The sequence below is a fragment of the Panthera onca genome, chromosome E2 (assembly GCF_046562875.1).
Source record: "Panthera onca isolate mPanOnc1 chromosome E2, mPanOnc1 haplotype 2, whole genome shotgun sequence".
Lineage (NCBI taxonomy): Eukaryota > Metazoa > Chordata > Mammalia > Carnivora > Felidae > Panthera > Panthera onca.
This window is the reverse complement of record NC_138353.1, coordinates 17,418,251-17,433,810: the sequence shown is the minus strand read 5'-3', so window position 1 is coordinate 17,433,810 and position 15,560 is coordinate 17,418,251. Positions and strand designations below refer to the sequence as shown.

The following is a 15,560-nucleotide window of genomic DNA, read 5'->3' as shown; positions in this document are numbered from 1 at the left end:
GCACATGGAAGACCTCTCAGGATTGGCTGGGGCTACCCAAGAACACGGGAGATCCCTCTTCCTGGCGTGGAAAAGAGACGGCGGCGATTGGCGGACCCTGCTTGGGGGAGAGCATGGATTGGCTAGGTCGTGAGCAGGGGGAGGGGCTGATATCCCAGAAGCGGCGGCGGCGGCTGCGGAGCCGGTGTGAGGCGACTAACCTGGCTGCGGACCCCGGCAGGAAGCGGCGAGATGGAGGTGACGGGCTTGTCGGCGCCCACAGTGACCGTTTTCATCAGCAGCTCTCTCAACAGCTTCCGTTCTGAGAAGCGGTACAGTCGCAGCCTCACCATAGCTGAGTTCAAGGTGTGGCCGTGGGGGCGGGGCCCGGGGGCGGGGCAAGGAAGAAATGGAGGGGCTTTCCGAACGCGGGGAGGGGCCAGAGATAAACAGAGGTTGGACAGATTGGGGACGGGACCCGGCTGGGTGGGCCCAGAGGGAGTCTGAGTATTCAGAAATTGGGGACGATGCCAGGAAAATCAGAGGTTGCATAGGGCATGACCAAAGATAACCAGGTGTGTCCTAAATTGTGTCTTAGAGGAGCAAGGATGGGGTAGTGGTTATTGTTACAAGGGGTGGAGCCTCGGGGCTCCTGACTGGTTCAGTTGGTAGAGCCCGCGACTCTTGATCTCGGGTTCGTGAGTTCGAGCCCCGTGTTAGGCTTAGCGTTTACTTAAAAAAAATTTTAATTTGCAAGTACGTACCTTAAAAAGGGGGGGGGGGGGTGGAGCCCCAGGGCAGAGGGTGGGGTCGCTGACAGCCTTTCACCGACTGCTCTCTGCGCAGTGTAAACTAGAGCTGGTGGTGGGCAGTCCTGCTTCTTGCATGGAACTGGAGCTGTATGGAGCTGATGACAAGTTCTACAGCAAGCTGGATCAGGAGGATGCACTGCTGGGCTCATACCCCGTAGACGACGGCTGCCGCATCCACGTGAGGCCTCCCCGCCATTTATTTATTTGTTGAACAAATACTTGCTGTACGTTGCCCTGTGTGATAACCAAGATAGGCCCTACTTTCATTGAGCCCCCAGTCCTGCATGGAGAGAGAGCCATCACGGGACAGTGACAGCCAGAGTGGTGTGGGCAAAGCCCAGGGGACTGGGGATGCCCAGCGAGGTGCCTGACTCCTAGAAGTATGAGAAGGGGCTTCTTGAAGGAAGGGACGCCTGAGCTGAGACCTGAAGGATGAGGAAAGGTGACTTAGGGTAAGGGGTGGGAGGGGTATGCCAGGTGGGGGGAACAGTGTACAGAGGTATAGAGTGTGAGGTGGGTCAGGGTGAGTGATGAGACTGGACATGTTGGGAGAAGTTGAGGACCTCTGCATTCATCAACTCACATCATCCTCTCTCCTCCCCTTGTTCCTCAGACATCCCAGCATCCCAGGTGGGTTCCACCTCTGGGCCTTTGCAAGTGGTTCTTTTTTTTATGGCTTCACATGGCTCACTCCTCCCTTCCAGTCTTTACTTAAATGTCACCCTCCAAGTGTGAGGCCTTCATTGACCTCAGTATAAAATTTAAATCTCTTCTCTTTTCCATTTTATTTGATTTTTGTCTTTAGCTCCTAGCACCCTGTGACATACTGTGCATTTCCTCCAGCACCTGGAATAATGCCTAGTACTGAGAAGATGCCCAGTGAATCATTGTTGAATACTGAGCTGAGTCCATAAAATAAGACTTGGAAGATGGTGTAATTAACCCCATTTTGCAGAAGACAAAACAGCTTCAGGATGGAATTTACTTTCCTAAGGATGAACTGTAGTTAGAATTTTCACCTCAGTCTGCATGACTCTGCAAGTCAGTGTGCTCAGAGAACTGGTCCATAACTCTGTGTTATGCCAGGGGTATAGCTGTGAGCCAAGTCTGAAGAGGCCTCTGTTTTAGTTCTGTACAGTGTGTGAGGTAGATGTTAGCTAAATATTCATAGGAACAAATATGAAATGTCAGAGACATGAAGGCCATATAGGAAGAGATCACAGAGCTGGGAGAGCCGGTACTGGGAGGACTTCCTGGAGAGGGTGATGCCTGAGCAGAGTCCTGAAGAATAGGAAGAATTAACTGAAAAAGGGAAAAGAGCACTCCAGCAAAAGAGCACACCATGTGCAAACACTGAGGTGGAAGGGAGCACAGTTAGGTACAGGCACTGAGGAGTGGCCTCTCCTTTGGCAGGAGGAAGTGAGAGCCAGGGGAGGGCTTTGAGCCAGGAGGGTCCTGGTCTGACCCAGGTGCTCACAGGCTCCCTTTGACTGTGTGTGGGAAGACAGGAAGAGTAGGGAGACCAGGGAGGAGGCTTCTTCCATAGTCCAGGTGGTGTGGTAGGTACTGGATCATAGTGGGAACTGGTCAGGGTAGTGCTGGGCCCACAGGACTGAGACTTTGGGCTGACGCAGGCAGCCTCAGCCTCCAGATGCTAGTGGGTCAGGCATAGGATGGCATAGGGCTATCCTCAAACAGGAGGTTTTCACACATGGGTTCAGGTGTAGACAGGCCTCTAACTTCTGAGGTCATTTAAGAAAGGTTTCCCAGGGGCGCCTGGGTGGCTCAGCTGGTTGAGCGTCCGACTTCGGCTCAGGTCATGATCTTGCAGTTTGTGAGTTCGGGCCCCGCGTTGGGCTCTGTGCTGACAGCTCGGAGCCTGCAGCCTGCTTAGAATTCTGTGTCTCCCTCTCTCTCTGTGCCCCTCCCCTGCTCATACTCTGCCTCTCTCTGTCTCTCAAAAATAAGTAAATGTTTAAAAAAAATTTTTTTTTAAAAGAAAGGTTTCCCAGAAGTGGAGCCTCTAGAGAATTTATTTTACACTATTTTCCTCTTTATGAATATTACCTGTATTTGAAATGCCTGGCTGGCTCGGTCGGTAGAGCATATGATTCTTGATTTCAGGGTTGTAAGTTCAAGCCCCACATTGGGCATAAAGTTTACTTAGAAAAAAATTATATGTTTAACATATATGTGTTGTTTAAAATAATAGTAACCTGAAACTTACAAAATCCTTAATACACAAAGTAGAAATTCATAGTGATCCTGACCAGAGATAAGGGCCATTTCTATTTTGCTATGTTAGGCCAATGGCTCAGGCCAAACTACCTTAGAGTCTTTGCTGACCCCTCTGTTTACCTCACACCCACATCCCATCCAACAGCAAATCCTATGGACTCCACCTACAAAATCTGTCTAGAGTCTACACTCGTCTCCCCCACAACCCCTGCCCTGACCCAGCCTCCATCCTCCCTCTCCTGGACACCACAGCAGCCTGTCCCTGGCCCCGCTCAGTCTGCTACCCACCTGCAGCCAGAGGGAGCCTGTGATGCCCTGAATCAGGTCAGGCCCTCCTGGCCCAGAGCCTCCCCTGGGTAAAATGCCCCATGGCTTTTTCTCATTACTCAAAGCCAGATGCCCCTGGCTTTTACTTATTCTGGGTAAAAGCCAAAGTCTGTAGTGATCTGTTGTGTCTCCACTGTTCCCTGTCTGTCTCCGCTTCAGCCGTGATGGCTTCTATGAAGCCATCCTTCCTGAAAAGGGTTAAGGACATTTCTGCACCCGAGACTTGGTGCCATATGTTCCTTCTTAGCCTTTAGGCCTTGGCTCAGACATCCCCTCCTTTCAGAAGCCTTCTCTGACCACCCTCTCATGCTCCTTAAACCTCTTTGTGGTATTTATCTACATAGGACCTTGTCGTCATCTGGTGTAATGCATGCACGTGTTTGTTTATGGTTGGTGTCCCAGCAGAATGAGCACTCCTTGAGGGCAAGTGTTTATCTGTTTTTGCACTGTGTCCCTAGCACCCAGCACAGAGCCCAGCTGGGTGCTGTGGAAGAGCTTAGCAAGCAATGAGTGAATGAATATTGGGGGTGGTACAGGAAGAGATGCTTCAGAGTCTGGAGGTTGGGGCCAGCTTAGGAGGGTCCCAGAGGCCCAGAGAGGACAGATGTGTGAGGAAGTCTTGTGAGGAAAGTCTTGTGAGGAAGTCTTGTGAGGAAGACCTGAGCTCTGCCCTTCAGTTCCAGTGACTTAGAGATCATCACTGATGGTGGTGGCACCATGTGGGGATTGTCTGGGGGAAGATCCAGCCTCTAAGGAGGGGTGGGGGTGAAGAACGGGAGATGGCCAGTGTGGACACTTGTTCTCATCCCTTCTGCTAGGCTCAGGAGAGGGGAGAAGGTCTGGGTAAAGGTGAGGGTAAAGGAGTAAAGGAATGTGGTTTTTCCAAGACAGAGAGACTTAAATCTAGGGAATACTCCAATGTACAGCCCCCTGCCCCCAGCATCCCAAGCCTCCCAGTCCAGACCTTATCCCCACTGACCTCCCTCCCCTCACTATAGGTCATTGACCACAGTGGTGCCCGCCTTGGGGAGTATGAGGATGTGTCCAAGGTGGAGAAATACCAGATCTCACAAGAAGCCTATGACCAGAGGCAAGGTACAGGCACATAACGATGGATGAGGGCATATGGGGGTCAGAGGGAGTGTGTGTGGGTGGGCAGAGGTTGGGGGGCAGACAGGGACACTGGGAGATGGTCGGTGGTGTGATCAGTGCAGGCACACAGACCTGGGCGAGTAGAGGGCATGGATAAGGTTGGTGTGTGGACAGATGGGGTTTGGGGAACAGCTGTAGGGACACAAGTGTGGGGTATGAATAGGTGCTGGGAGATGTGAGGGAATGTAGGCAGGCAGACGGCCTGAGAGGGAAGTCTGGGAGGGAGGGTTAATGTGGGGGGAGGTAGTGAGTTATCACATGGGGGCATGAGCTGAACAGATCAGAATGTGTAGACACTGGTAAGAATGGTAAGACAAGGAGAGGCTGGGCGGAGGGAATGTAATACTGAAGGGACATGGGAAGAAGGGGTGATACCATGACTGGAAGCAGGCATCTTCCTTTTAGGTTCTGGATTATGGGGAGGCCCCAGGGGTTCTGGGGAGAAGCCAGGGCTATAGTGGGAGATTTGGGGGCTTGGGCAGTAGCCCTCCAACACTCAGAGCAGAAGAGTTTCTCTCTGAATGTTGGTTCTGTGTGGGTGGAAGGTTATCTCATCAGGCCAGGGGCCACACCAGGAAAACCATGTCTAACCCTGTCCCCCACCCCACTCTCAGACTCCGTCCGCTCCTTCCTGAAGCGCAGCAAGCTAGGCCGATACAATGAAGAGGAGCGGGCACAGCAAGAGGCGGAGGCCACCCAGCGCCTGAATGAGGAGAAGACCCAGGCCAGTGCCATCTCTGTGGGCAGCCGCTGTGAAGTGCGGGCGCCTGGGCAGCCCCCTCGCCGGGGCACCGTCATGTATGTAGGTACGTGGCCCACTGAGGCCTTCTGCCCTGGCCTGGGATGGACAGTGCTGGGGACCCAGCCCTCGAGGAGATCCCAGTGCAGTGGGGGAGACTGACCCAGCAATGACAGTGACAGCCCAGAGTGTTCATGGCAGGGAAGTGGGAAGCAGAGGCAGAACAATGTGGGTTGTGATGGCGGAAGCAGAGGCCAGAGGGATTAGTTCTGTGGTGAAAGCACGGGGCACAGTGTCAGGGCTGAGATGGGGAAGGCACGGGCCGAAGTGATGAGGGCAGGGATGTGGGAAGCTTGGGGGGGCTGTGTGAGCTGAGAGGCAGTACCAGAACCTTCCTCGAGAGTGATCCAGCAGACTTCCTAGGGGAAGGATTGTCTGAAGGAAAGGGTGAAAGGGGGAAGAGTGTTCCAGCCAGAGGGCATGGTGAGTGCAAAGGGCATGAGCAAGAATAGGCTGGGTCTGTCTGAGGCAGCATGGCTAGTGGGGAGGAAATGAGGTGAGACGTAATAAGTGAGATCTGGACATGGGCAAGGCCGGACCATGCAGGGCCTTGAAGACAGTGGAGAGCAGTGTGGGTTTTTTTTTTTTTAGAACAGCTTTATTGAGATATAATTCATATACCGTAAAACTTATCCCCTTAAAGTACACAATTCATTGGTTTTAAGTGTGTTCACAGACTTGTTCAGCCATCATCCCAGAAAGAAACTCCATAACCATTATTAGCCACTCCCCATTTCTGAAACTCCGATGCCCCCCCCCCCCCCCCGCCCAGTCCTAGGCAGATCTTGTCTCTATAGATCTGCCTATTTCGGATGTTTCATATAAATGGAATCATATAATATGTGTAATCCATATAAATGGAATCATGTAAACCATGTAATCCATGGTCTTTTGTGACTGGCTTGTTTCACTTGGCATAATGTTCTCAAAATTCATCTGTGTTGTAGCGTGTATCAACGCTTCACTTCTTTTTATAGTCAAATACTACCATATTGATTGGCTATACCACATCTTACATACTTGTTCTTCAGTGGATGGATGTTTGGGTCCTTTCCACTTTTTGTCTATTATGAAAAATACTGCTGTGGACTTTCTTGTATAAGTTTTTGTGTGGACACATATTTTCATGTTTCTACACAAGGAGTGGAATTGTTGGTCCCATGGTAACTCTGTTTAACCTTTTGAGGAACTACCACATTGTTTTCCACAGCAGCTACACCATGTGTATTCCCACCAGCAGTGTGTGAGGGCTCCAGTTTCTCAAATCCTCACCAACACTTACTGTTTGTCTTTTTAATTATAGCCATGTTAGTGGCTGTGACATGGGACAGCATTATGGGCTTGATTTGCATTTCTTTGATGGCTAATGATATTAACCATATTTCTTTTATTTTGAGAACTGTCCAGATCCTTTGCCCATTTTTTAATTGGGTTGTTTGTTTTTAGTTTTTTTTAATAATATTTATTTATTTTTGAGAGGGAGAGGGAGAGAGAGACAGAATGTGAGTGAGTGAGGAACAGAGAGACAGGGAGACACAGAATCCAAAGCAGGTTCCAGGCTCTGAGCTGTCAGCACAGAGCCCGACGCGGGGCTCAAACTCATGAACCCTGAGTTCATGACCTGAGCCAAAATCAGACGCTTAACCTACTGAGCCACCCAGGCGCCCCAAGGATTGTTTAGTTTTTGTTGTTAAGTTGTGTATTAGTTTTCTGGGGCTGCCATAACAAAGTAACCACACACCGGGTGGCTTAAACAACAAAAATTTATGTCTCTCATTTCTGGAGGCTGAAGTCCCAATATCAAGGCGTTGGGAGGTTTGGTTTCTTCCGAGGCCTCTCTGCTTGGCTTGCAGATGGCTGCCTTCTTGCCGTGGCTTCACATAGTCTTCCCTCTGGGTGCGGGTGTCTCTTTGTGTGTCCAAATGTTTCCTCCTCTTACAAAGACACCAATCAGATCAGATTCACTTAATCTTAATCACCTTTTTAAAGGCCCAGTTTCCAAATACAGTCACATTCTGAGGTACTGAAGGTTAGGGTGCCAACAGTGAATTTTGGCACAGTTCAGCCCATAAGTTCTAAGAGTTCTTTACGTATTCTATATACAATTCCCTTATCAGATACATGATTTGCAAATATTTTCTCGCATTCTGGGGGTCTGTTGCCTTTTTACTTTTCTTGATAGTGTCCTTTGAAGCATAACATTTTTTAATTTTTTTGAAGTCCAATTTATTTTTTCTTTTGTCGCTTATGCTTTTGGTATTGTATCTAAGAAACCAGTGCCTAATGTAAGGTCACAAAGGTTTACTCCTATATTTTCTTCTAGGAGTTTTATAGTGTTACGTTTTACATATAGGTGTTAGGCCCATTTTGAGTTAATTGTATGTAATGTGAGGAGTCCAACTTCCTTCTCTTGCGTATGGATATCTAGTTGTCCCAGAACTACTTGTTGAAAAGCCTATTCTTTCCTCATTGAATAGTCTTGGCACCCTTGTCAAAAATCATTTGTGGGGCGCCAGAGTGGTTCAGCCAGTTAAGTGTCTGACTTTTGATTTCGGCTCAGGTCATGATCTCATGATTTGTGAGTTTGATCCCCACATCTGGCTCTGTGCTGACAGTCCAGAGCCTCCTTGGGATTCTCTAACTCCCCTCTCTCTCTGTCCCTACCCCTCTTGTTGTCTAAGTTAAATAAATAACTTAAAAAAAAAAAAACTTAAAAAAATAGTTTGTTCATAAGCAGTGTGGATTTTATGCTGAGTGGGATGGGCAGCCTTTGAGGAATTTAGGGCAAGATAGCAGTGCTGTTTACTTTAGATTTTTAGAAAGACTCCTCTGACTGGGGGTATTGAGTAAATAGGGGATCCGGGCTAGGAACAGCAAGACCAGTGAAGGGGGCTACTGTATTAGTTTGGGCAGGAGATGGAGATGGTCCTGGGTGGTAGCAAGGAGTGGTTTTTGCCAGGACAGGTTTTATACTCAGTGGGTAGGCATGCATCTGGAGTGATTCAGAGGTTTTGTTGGAATTTCCTCCCTGGGCAGGACTCACAGATTTCAAGCGTGGCTACTGGATTGGCGTCCGCTATGATGAGCCACTAGGGAAAAACGATGGCAGGTAATGAGTGGTCTGGTTCAGCCATCTGTGTGTGTGTCTGTGCCCGTGTCTGTACATGCGTATGTGTGCTTCTGTGTCTAAGTGCATATGGTGAGCCTGTCCATCTTAGCATCTGGGGTGGGAGCCGTGTTGGGGCCCCTCTGACAACTGCCTCACTCCTCATGCCCTGCAGCGTGAATGGGAAACGCTACTTCGAATGCCAGGCCAAGTACGGTGCCTTCGTCAAGCCTTCGGTTGTGACAGTGGGGGACTTTCCCGAGGAAGACTACGGGTTGGATGAGATGTGACACCCAAGGAAAGGCATCCCCCTGCTCCAACTAACTCGACTTCTTATTGCCCTTCCCTGTGTGTGCCCATGGCCCTATTTCCTGAGCCCATTTTTATTTTATTCACCTTGTCATTGACTTTTGAGACTCCTGCATTAAATTTGCTGGAAACCAGGAAGTGTTGGAGGACTTGATGATAATAGGAGGGATTGGAGGTGGCTGTCTAGGTGAGGGTGAAACAGGAGGTGGGTAAAGTAGAGGTTGGGCAGGATGAAGCTTTATCCCTTAGCTAGTAGCTGGGGGCCCATGAGACTATTTTTCATCCTAATAAGTTACTATAATGTTTTGTTGCTATAACAAAGGGGCCCAAAATATAATAGTAGCTTAAACAAGGTAGTTTTGGTTTTTTTTTTTAAATAGGCTCCACACCCATTGAGGTACTTTAACTCATGACCCTGAGATTAAGACCTGAGCTGAGATCAAGAGTTGGACACTTAACCAACTGAGCCACCCAGGTACTTCTTATTCAAGGTAGTTTATTTCTCCTGTAAAGTCTCATGTAATCAACCAGCACTGGTATGGTGATCCTTCTGTGTCAGAGGCCAGTCTCCATCTATGTATCTTGTTGCTGTCCCATCTCCTCATGATTCCCACATCATCTGCTACAGGTACCAGGGAGAGGGGAAGGGGAAGGATACCTCTTGCCTTTAAGGACTACGTGTGACTCAGGGTGCCTGGGTGGCTCAGTCGGTTAAGCACCCAATTCTTCATTTCAGCTCAGGTCATGATCTTGTCATTGGTGGGATCGAGCCCCACATTAGGCTTTGTGCTGGTAGTGTAGAGCCTGTTTGGGATTCTCTCTCCCTTTGTCTCTGCCGCTCTGCCTGCTTGTGCACATGCACTTGCTCACTCTCTAAATACACATTAAAAAAAAAAAAAAGGAATATGTGCAACTCAAAACTTGTTTCTATTTCCAGGGCACTTGGGTGGTTCAATTGGTTAAGCATCTGACTCTGATTTCAGCTCAGGTCCTGATCTCACAGTTGTGAGATTGAGCCCCACATCAGGTTCCACACTGAGTGTGGAGTCTGCTTGAGAGTCTCTCTCAAAATAAATAAATAAATAAATCCAAAAAACTAAAAACAAAACAAATAACTTGTTTCTATTTCATTGGCCAGAATTTTGTCTCATGGCCACTTGTAGTTGCAAAGGTGACTGGGAAATGTAGTTTTTATTCTGGGCAGCATGTTCCTAGCCAAGTATCAGAAGTTCCTGTATTACAGAAGATGGGGAGAAGGGATGTTGGGGTCAATAAGTAGTTCTACCACAGTTTCTGTGGGTGGGAGATCCTAATTATTCACTTAATAATACTTTTATTGTACACGCAGAAGCCCCTTGTTAGCTCCTTGAAGTAATTCCTGGTGGGGTGCCTATCTGGGGGATTCTACTTAATTGTTGCAATTACTTAATTATAACTTCTAGAGAAAGAGTTGGCAGCAGCAGGCACAACCACAGTGAGAAGAATGAGGTTGAACTGTTTAAGAGTTGAGGGGATCCTCAGGGAAAACTGCTGACATCCACAAACAGCTTGTTATATACATACTTTGATGCCCACCATAATGGACACAGACACTTACATACACAGAACACACACACCTGGACTCACAAACACTGGAGACCTACTCAAAACACAGAGACTCACACTCAAACATGAGAGGTTATAGTGCACACAGATTCTCTCACACATGGGGAAGCCACACAGGAAACATTGAGACTCACATCAGACACCCACCAGTTATAGATCTGCACCTATACATACACACACATCACTGAAATTGTCAATGTACAAAAAAAAGAACCAAAAAAACATTAGTTTAGAAAAAGATCCCAAGGCTTAGGCCCCTGTGGTGTCACGGAATTGTCAGAGTGAGGAGCCTTAGAGGGGGTGTCCCCCAACTTCCCAACCAGTACCTACCAGCTTGAGTTCAGCCAGAGTCCGTGAACCTTGGTTTCATAAGACCTCAGTTCATTGCAAATGAAAGACAGTATATATCCAATATTCTACATTTTTTGAGCCTCCACTGTATGTCAGGCCTGATATGGAGAACATATTCATTAATTGGACACAGTCCTTGCTTGGGAGTTAAAGACAGACAAATAGATAATTACAAAGCATTGTCTCTTTTTTTAAACTGTGATACTTAACAATGAATAAGGTTGAAAAAAATAATAATGAATAAGGTTGCTGGCAGTGGGGGAAGGAGAACAAAATCACTAAATCCCCCAGGTGGTCCTGGTATGAGAGAAAGAATGGGGTAGGGACATTTGAATAGAAATCACCTGAACAAAAAGGGATTGGGCTTTGTAGGCCTGATATAACCCCTTTGGTGATTCATGCCCATCAGGAACCTGATCACTGTGCTCAACACAAACTTAGGCTGAATGCAACCTTTGTCCTGGAGCTGAGCTACATCAGTAACTGAACATGCTTAATGGCCTGCGGGAGTTGATTCATGTACCAGTTACAAATTTGGATTATTCAGTAGGTTAAGAGAGGTGGTATAACCTTACTGAGGAAGAGCACAGGCTCTGAAGCCAGGAAGCCTGGATTCAAACCCCAGCTCTTTCACGCAGCCACTGGGTGACTGAACAGGTATTCCTCTGTGGGTTTGAGCTTCATTCCTATAAAGTGGGTCTGAATACATTACTTCCCCGAAACGATTGGTTGTGAGCATTAAATGAGCTAATATATATTAAGCGCTTAAATCAACTCCAGCCATATAGGTAAATGCTTAGTATTAGCTGTAGATATAATAACTACATGCATCCAACATTAGTAATGCTGACTTTATTTAATCCTCAAAGCGGGACCTGCCACTAATTTCTTCACCTTAATTTCCTACCTCACCCCATCTTTCCACGTCTGGCGTCATCCTCTCTGGAAGGGATTCCCAGAGGTTCCCAGACCCACAGTAGCTTCCCAAGTCCCTGCAACCTCAGGCGTCCCTAGCTTCGGCACCATCCCAGACACGGGCAATAACCACTCAGCCGCCACGTGGGGGCAGCAGTGCACCGCTCAGCGAACTTCATTTCCCAGAAAACCATGCGACAACCTTAGCCTCATTTTGCTCCTGTCTGGAAGCGCAAATCTTGCTCCCTCCCAGCTGCGCGAGGAATTGAGGGGCGAAGGGATTTGGGCTTTTCCGTGGAGGACGATGTTGCGCAGGCGTGGAGGGCTGCAGAGCCCGTCTGAGTTTAATCGCAGAATGGGAACCGATGTCCCGGTGGGGGCGCCAGAGCTGACTTTCTGGCTTCTTGGAAGAACCGAGAACAGTTCACTTTGTGGCTGGGAGTTGGCTGGGCCATCTTCCCTCCTTCCTGCTTTCCTGCATCTCGACCGGTTGGTCATTCACTCTCCAGGCTTGTGGTCGGCAATCAAGCCAGGTGAAGGCGCTCATATCTTAAATGAAACAATATCCCCTTTACCTTCTTTTCTCTCTCCCAAACAGTTAAATCTTTTTCCCCAACATATTAAGGGATTTTAAATTAGAATAGTTAAGGATTTCTCAAGTACCCATCACCCAGCTGTATGTTTGTCAAACATATGGCCGAGTTTTATTTACTCGGCTTTCTCTTCTCCTCTCCCATTATTTTAAAGCAAATCTCACGCAATATATCATCTCATTTGGAAGTGTTTCTGTATGTATCTCTCTAAAAGATAGTTTCAATTACACCAAAATTATCTAATATAATTATTTAATATTGTGTAATATAAATAATTATTTAATATCTAATATAGGTCAGTATTCAGAAGTCCCTGGTTGTTTCATAAATCTTTTTTTTTTTAATGTTTATTTATTTTTGAGAGAGAGAGAGAGAGAGAGAGAGAGAGACAGGGCATGAGTGGGGGAGGGGCAGAGAGAGGGAGCCACAGAATCCAAAGCAGGCTCCAGGCTCTGAGCTGTCAGTACAGAGACCATCCTGGGGCTAGAACCCATGAAAGGTAAGATTGTGACCTGAGCCAAAGTCCCATGCTTAACCGGCTGAGCCACCTGGTTGCCCCATTCATAAATGTCTTTTTACTGTTGGTTTGTTCAAATCAGAATCCAGACAAGGTTCACACACAGCATTTGATTGACATCTAAGTCTCTTGTTCTATAACATTTCCTCCTCCCTCTCAATCTTCTTGTGGGATTTCTTACAGTCTGATTTGGCTGGTTGTACCTCTTGGTATCCTTCAATATGTTCTTCTATTCCGGTGTGTTCTATAAACTGCTTGGTTCGAAAACTGGGTTAGATGCAGGTTCAATTTTCCAGGTAAATACACTTTCTGGATGGTGTTTGAGTTCTTCCATCAGGAGGTACCTACGTGCCTCTTGAGTTTGCAACTCCTGTTGTGTTGGTCCTAAAATATGTTTACAGGGGTGTCTGGGTGGCTCAGATGGTTAAGCGTCCTACTCTTGATTGCAGCTCAGGTCACAACCTCATGGTTTGTGAGTTTTGGCCCGGCCTCTGGCTCTGCGCTGACATCACAGAGCCTTCTTGGGATTCGCTCTCTCCCTCTCTGTCTGCCTCTCCCCTGTTCACTCTCTCTCTCTCTCAAAATAACTAAAGTTTTTTTTAAAAGTTTTTAAAAATCTTAAAGTAAAATATGTTCATAAGTTCTTTGGCACTTCTCTTTTTTTTAATTTTTTTTTAACATTTTTATTTTTTTGTGAGAAACAGAGAGCAGGAGTGGGGTAGGGGCAAAGAGAGAGAGACACACAGAATCCAAAGCAGGTCCAGGCTCTGAGCTGTCAGCACAGGGCCCCACACGGGGCTCAAACTCACAAACAGATCATGACCTGAGCTGAAGTCGGATGCTCAAACGACTGAGCCACCCAGGCGCCCCTTGACACTTCTCTTTTTTTTTTTTTTAAATTTTTTTTTTTCAACATTTATTTATTTTTGGGACAGAGAGAGACAGAGCATGAACGGGGGAGGGGCAGAGAGAGAGGGAGACACAGAATTGGAAACAGGCTCCAGGCTCCGAGCCATCAGCCCAGAGCCTGACGCGGGGCTCGAACTCACGGACCGCGAGATCGTGACCTGGCTGAAGTCGGACGCCCAACCGACTGCGCCACCAGGCGCCCCGACACTTCTCTTTTTAAGAGCCCTCCCCTTGAGTGTGGATTGGACTTAGTGCCCCACTTCTAAGGAAGAGAGCATGGCAGAAGTAATGGTGTATGACTTTCATGTTTTTTTGGTTTTTGTTTCTTGTTTTTTGAGAGCTAGAGAACAAGCAGGGGAGGGGCAAAGAGAGAGGGAGACAGAGAATCCCAAACAGGTCCCACGCCTGTCAGCGCAGAGCCTGACACCGGGCTTAAACCCAGCAACCAGGAGATCACAACCTGAGCCAAAATCAAGAGTCAGACGCCTAACCTACTGAGCCACCCAGGCATCCCAGTGCATGACTTCTAAGACCAGGTCATAAAAGCCATTGTATCAGGATCACTTGCTTGGGGAGAAGCCAGCTGCCCATAATTGTGATGACACTCATGCAGCCCTATAGGGAAGTCCATGTGGCAAGGAACCGAGGTCTGTGAAGGGTCTGCGAGGAATTGAGGCCCCGTCTTGGAAGCTGATCCTCCACACTAGTCAAGCCAAGAGGTAACTGCAGTCCTGACCAACAACCCAACTGCATCCCATGAGATATCCCGAGCCAGAATCACCCAGTTATGCCACTCCTGAATTCGTGACCCAAAGAAAATGAGATCATAGCTTGTTTTAAGCTGTTAAACTTTCAGGGTGCCTGGATGACTCAGTTGGAAGAGCCTGCAGCTCTGGATCTCAGGGTTGTGAGTTCAAGCCCCATATTGGGTGAAGAGATTACATATATACATAAGCTTTAAGCCTTTAAATTTTGGTTTTAATTTGTTAGCAGCAATAGGTACTTAATGCACCTGTGTTCTAATTACCTATTGTTGGATTAAGTATTATCTAAACCTCAGCAACTTAAAACAGACATTATGTTTTTCCTACATTTTTGCAGATGACGAATTTAGGAAGGGGGTGCCTTGGTGGCTCAGGAGGTTAAGCATCTTGCTATTGATTTCAGCTCAGGTCATGATCTCGTGACTGGTAGGATTGACCCCCACATCAGGCCCTGCACTGATAGTGCAGAGCCTGCTTGGGATTCTCTCTCTCACTCTCTCTCTCTCTCTCTCTCTCTCTCTCTCTGCCCTTCCCCCATGCACACACGTGCATGCATGCCTGCATGCTCTCTCTCTCAAAATACATAACATCAAAAAATAAAGAATTGGGGCGCCTGGGTGGCTCAGTCGGTTAAGCGGCTGACTTCAGCTCAGGTCATGATCTCGCGGTCCGTGAGTTCGAGCCCCGCATCGGGCTCTGTGCTGACTGCTCAGAGCCTGGAGCCTGTTTCAGATTCTGTGTCTCCCTCTCTCTCTGACCCTCCCCCGTTCATGCTCTGTCTCTCTCTGTCTCAAAAATAAAATTAAAAAAACGTTAAAAAAAATTTTTTTTAAATAAAGAATTTATGAGGCACCTGGGTGGCTCAGTCGGTTAGGCATCCAACTTCGGCTTAGGTCATGATCTCACAGTTTGTGGGTTCAAGCCCCGCTTCAGGCTCTGTGCTGACAGCTCGTAGCCTGGAGCCTGTTTCAGATTCTGTGTCTCCTTCTCTCTCTGCCCCTCCCCCACTTGTGCTCTGTCTCTCTCACTCTCAAAAATAAATAAACATTAAAAATTAAAAAAAAAAGAATTTAGGAGGGGCTTGACTTAAGATCTCTCATGTGTTTGAGTCAGAAGTTGGCTGGGATTGAAGTCATCTCAAGGCTTGACTAGGCTGGATGTCCAAAGTGACTCAGCAACTTGAC

General features: G+C 47.6%; 1 protein-coding gene across 2 annotated transcripts; it reads left to right on the top strand.

The window, feature by feature from the left end:
- Window positions 1–134: 134 nt before the first annotated feature.
- TBCB (tubulin folding cofactor B) lies at window positions 135–8,860 on the top strand. Of its 2 annotated transcripts, none has more exons than XM_060652233.2 (6): window positions 135–345; window positions 826–969; window positions 4,355–4,451; window positions 5,123–5,314; window positions 8,344–8,416; window positions 8,589–8,860. In XM_060652233.2, exons 1-6 carry the CDS (start codon window positions 232–234, stop codon window positions 8,701–8,703), a joined length of 735 nt encoding a protein of 244 aa, XP_060508216.1. In that variant the 5' UTR covers window positions 135–231; the 3' UTR covers window positions 8,704–8,860. The 2 variants fall into 2 exon arrangements, with proteins under 2 accessions (XP_060508216.1, XP_060508217.1); XM_060652234.2 differs by lacking the exon at window positions 135–345 and adding an exon at window positions 436–554.
- The last annotated feature ends 6,700 nt before the right edge of the window (window positions 8,861–15,560 follow it).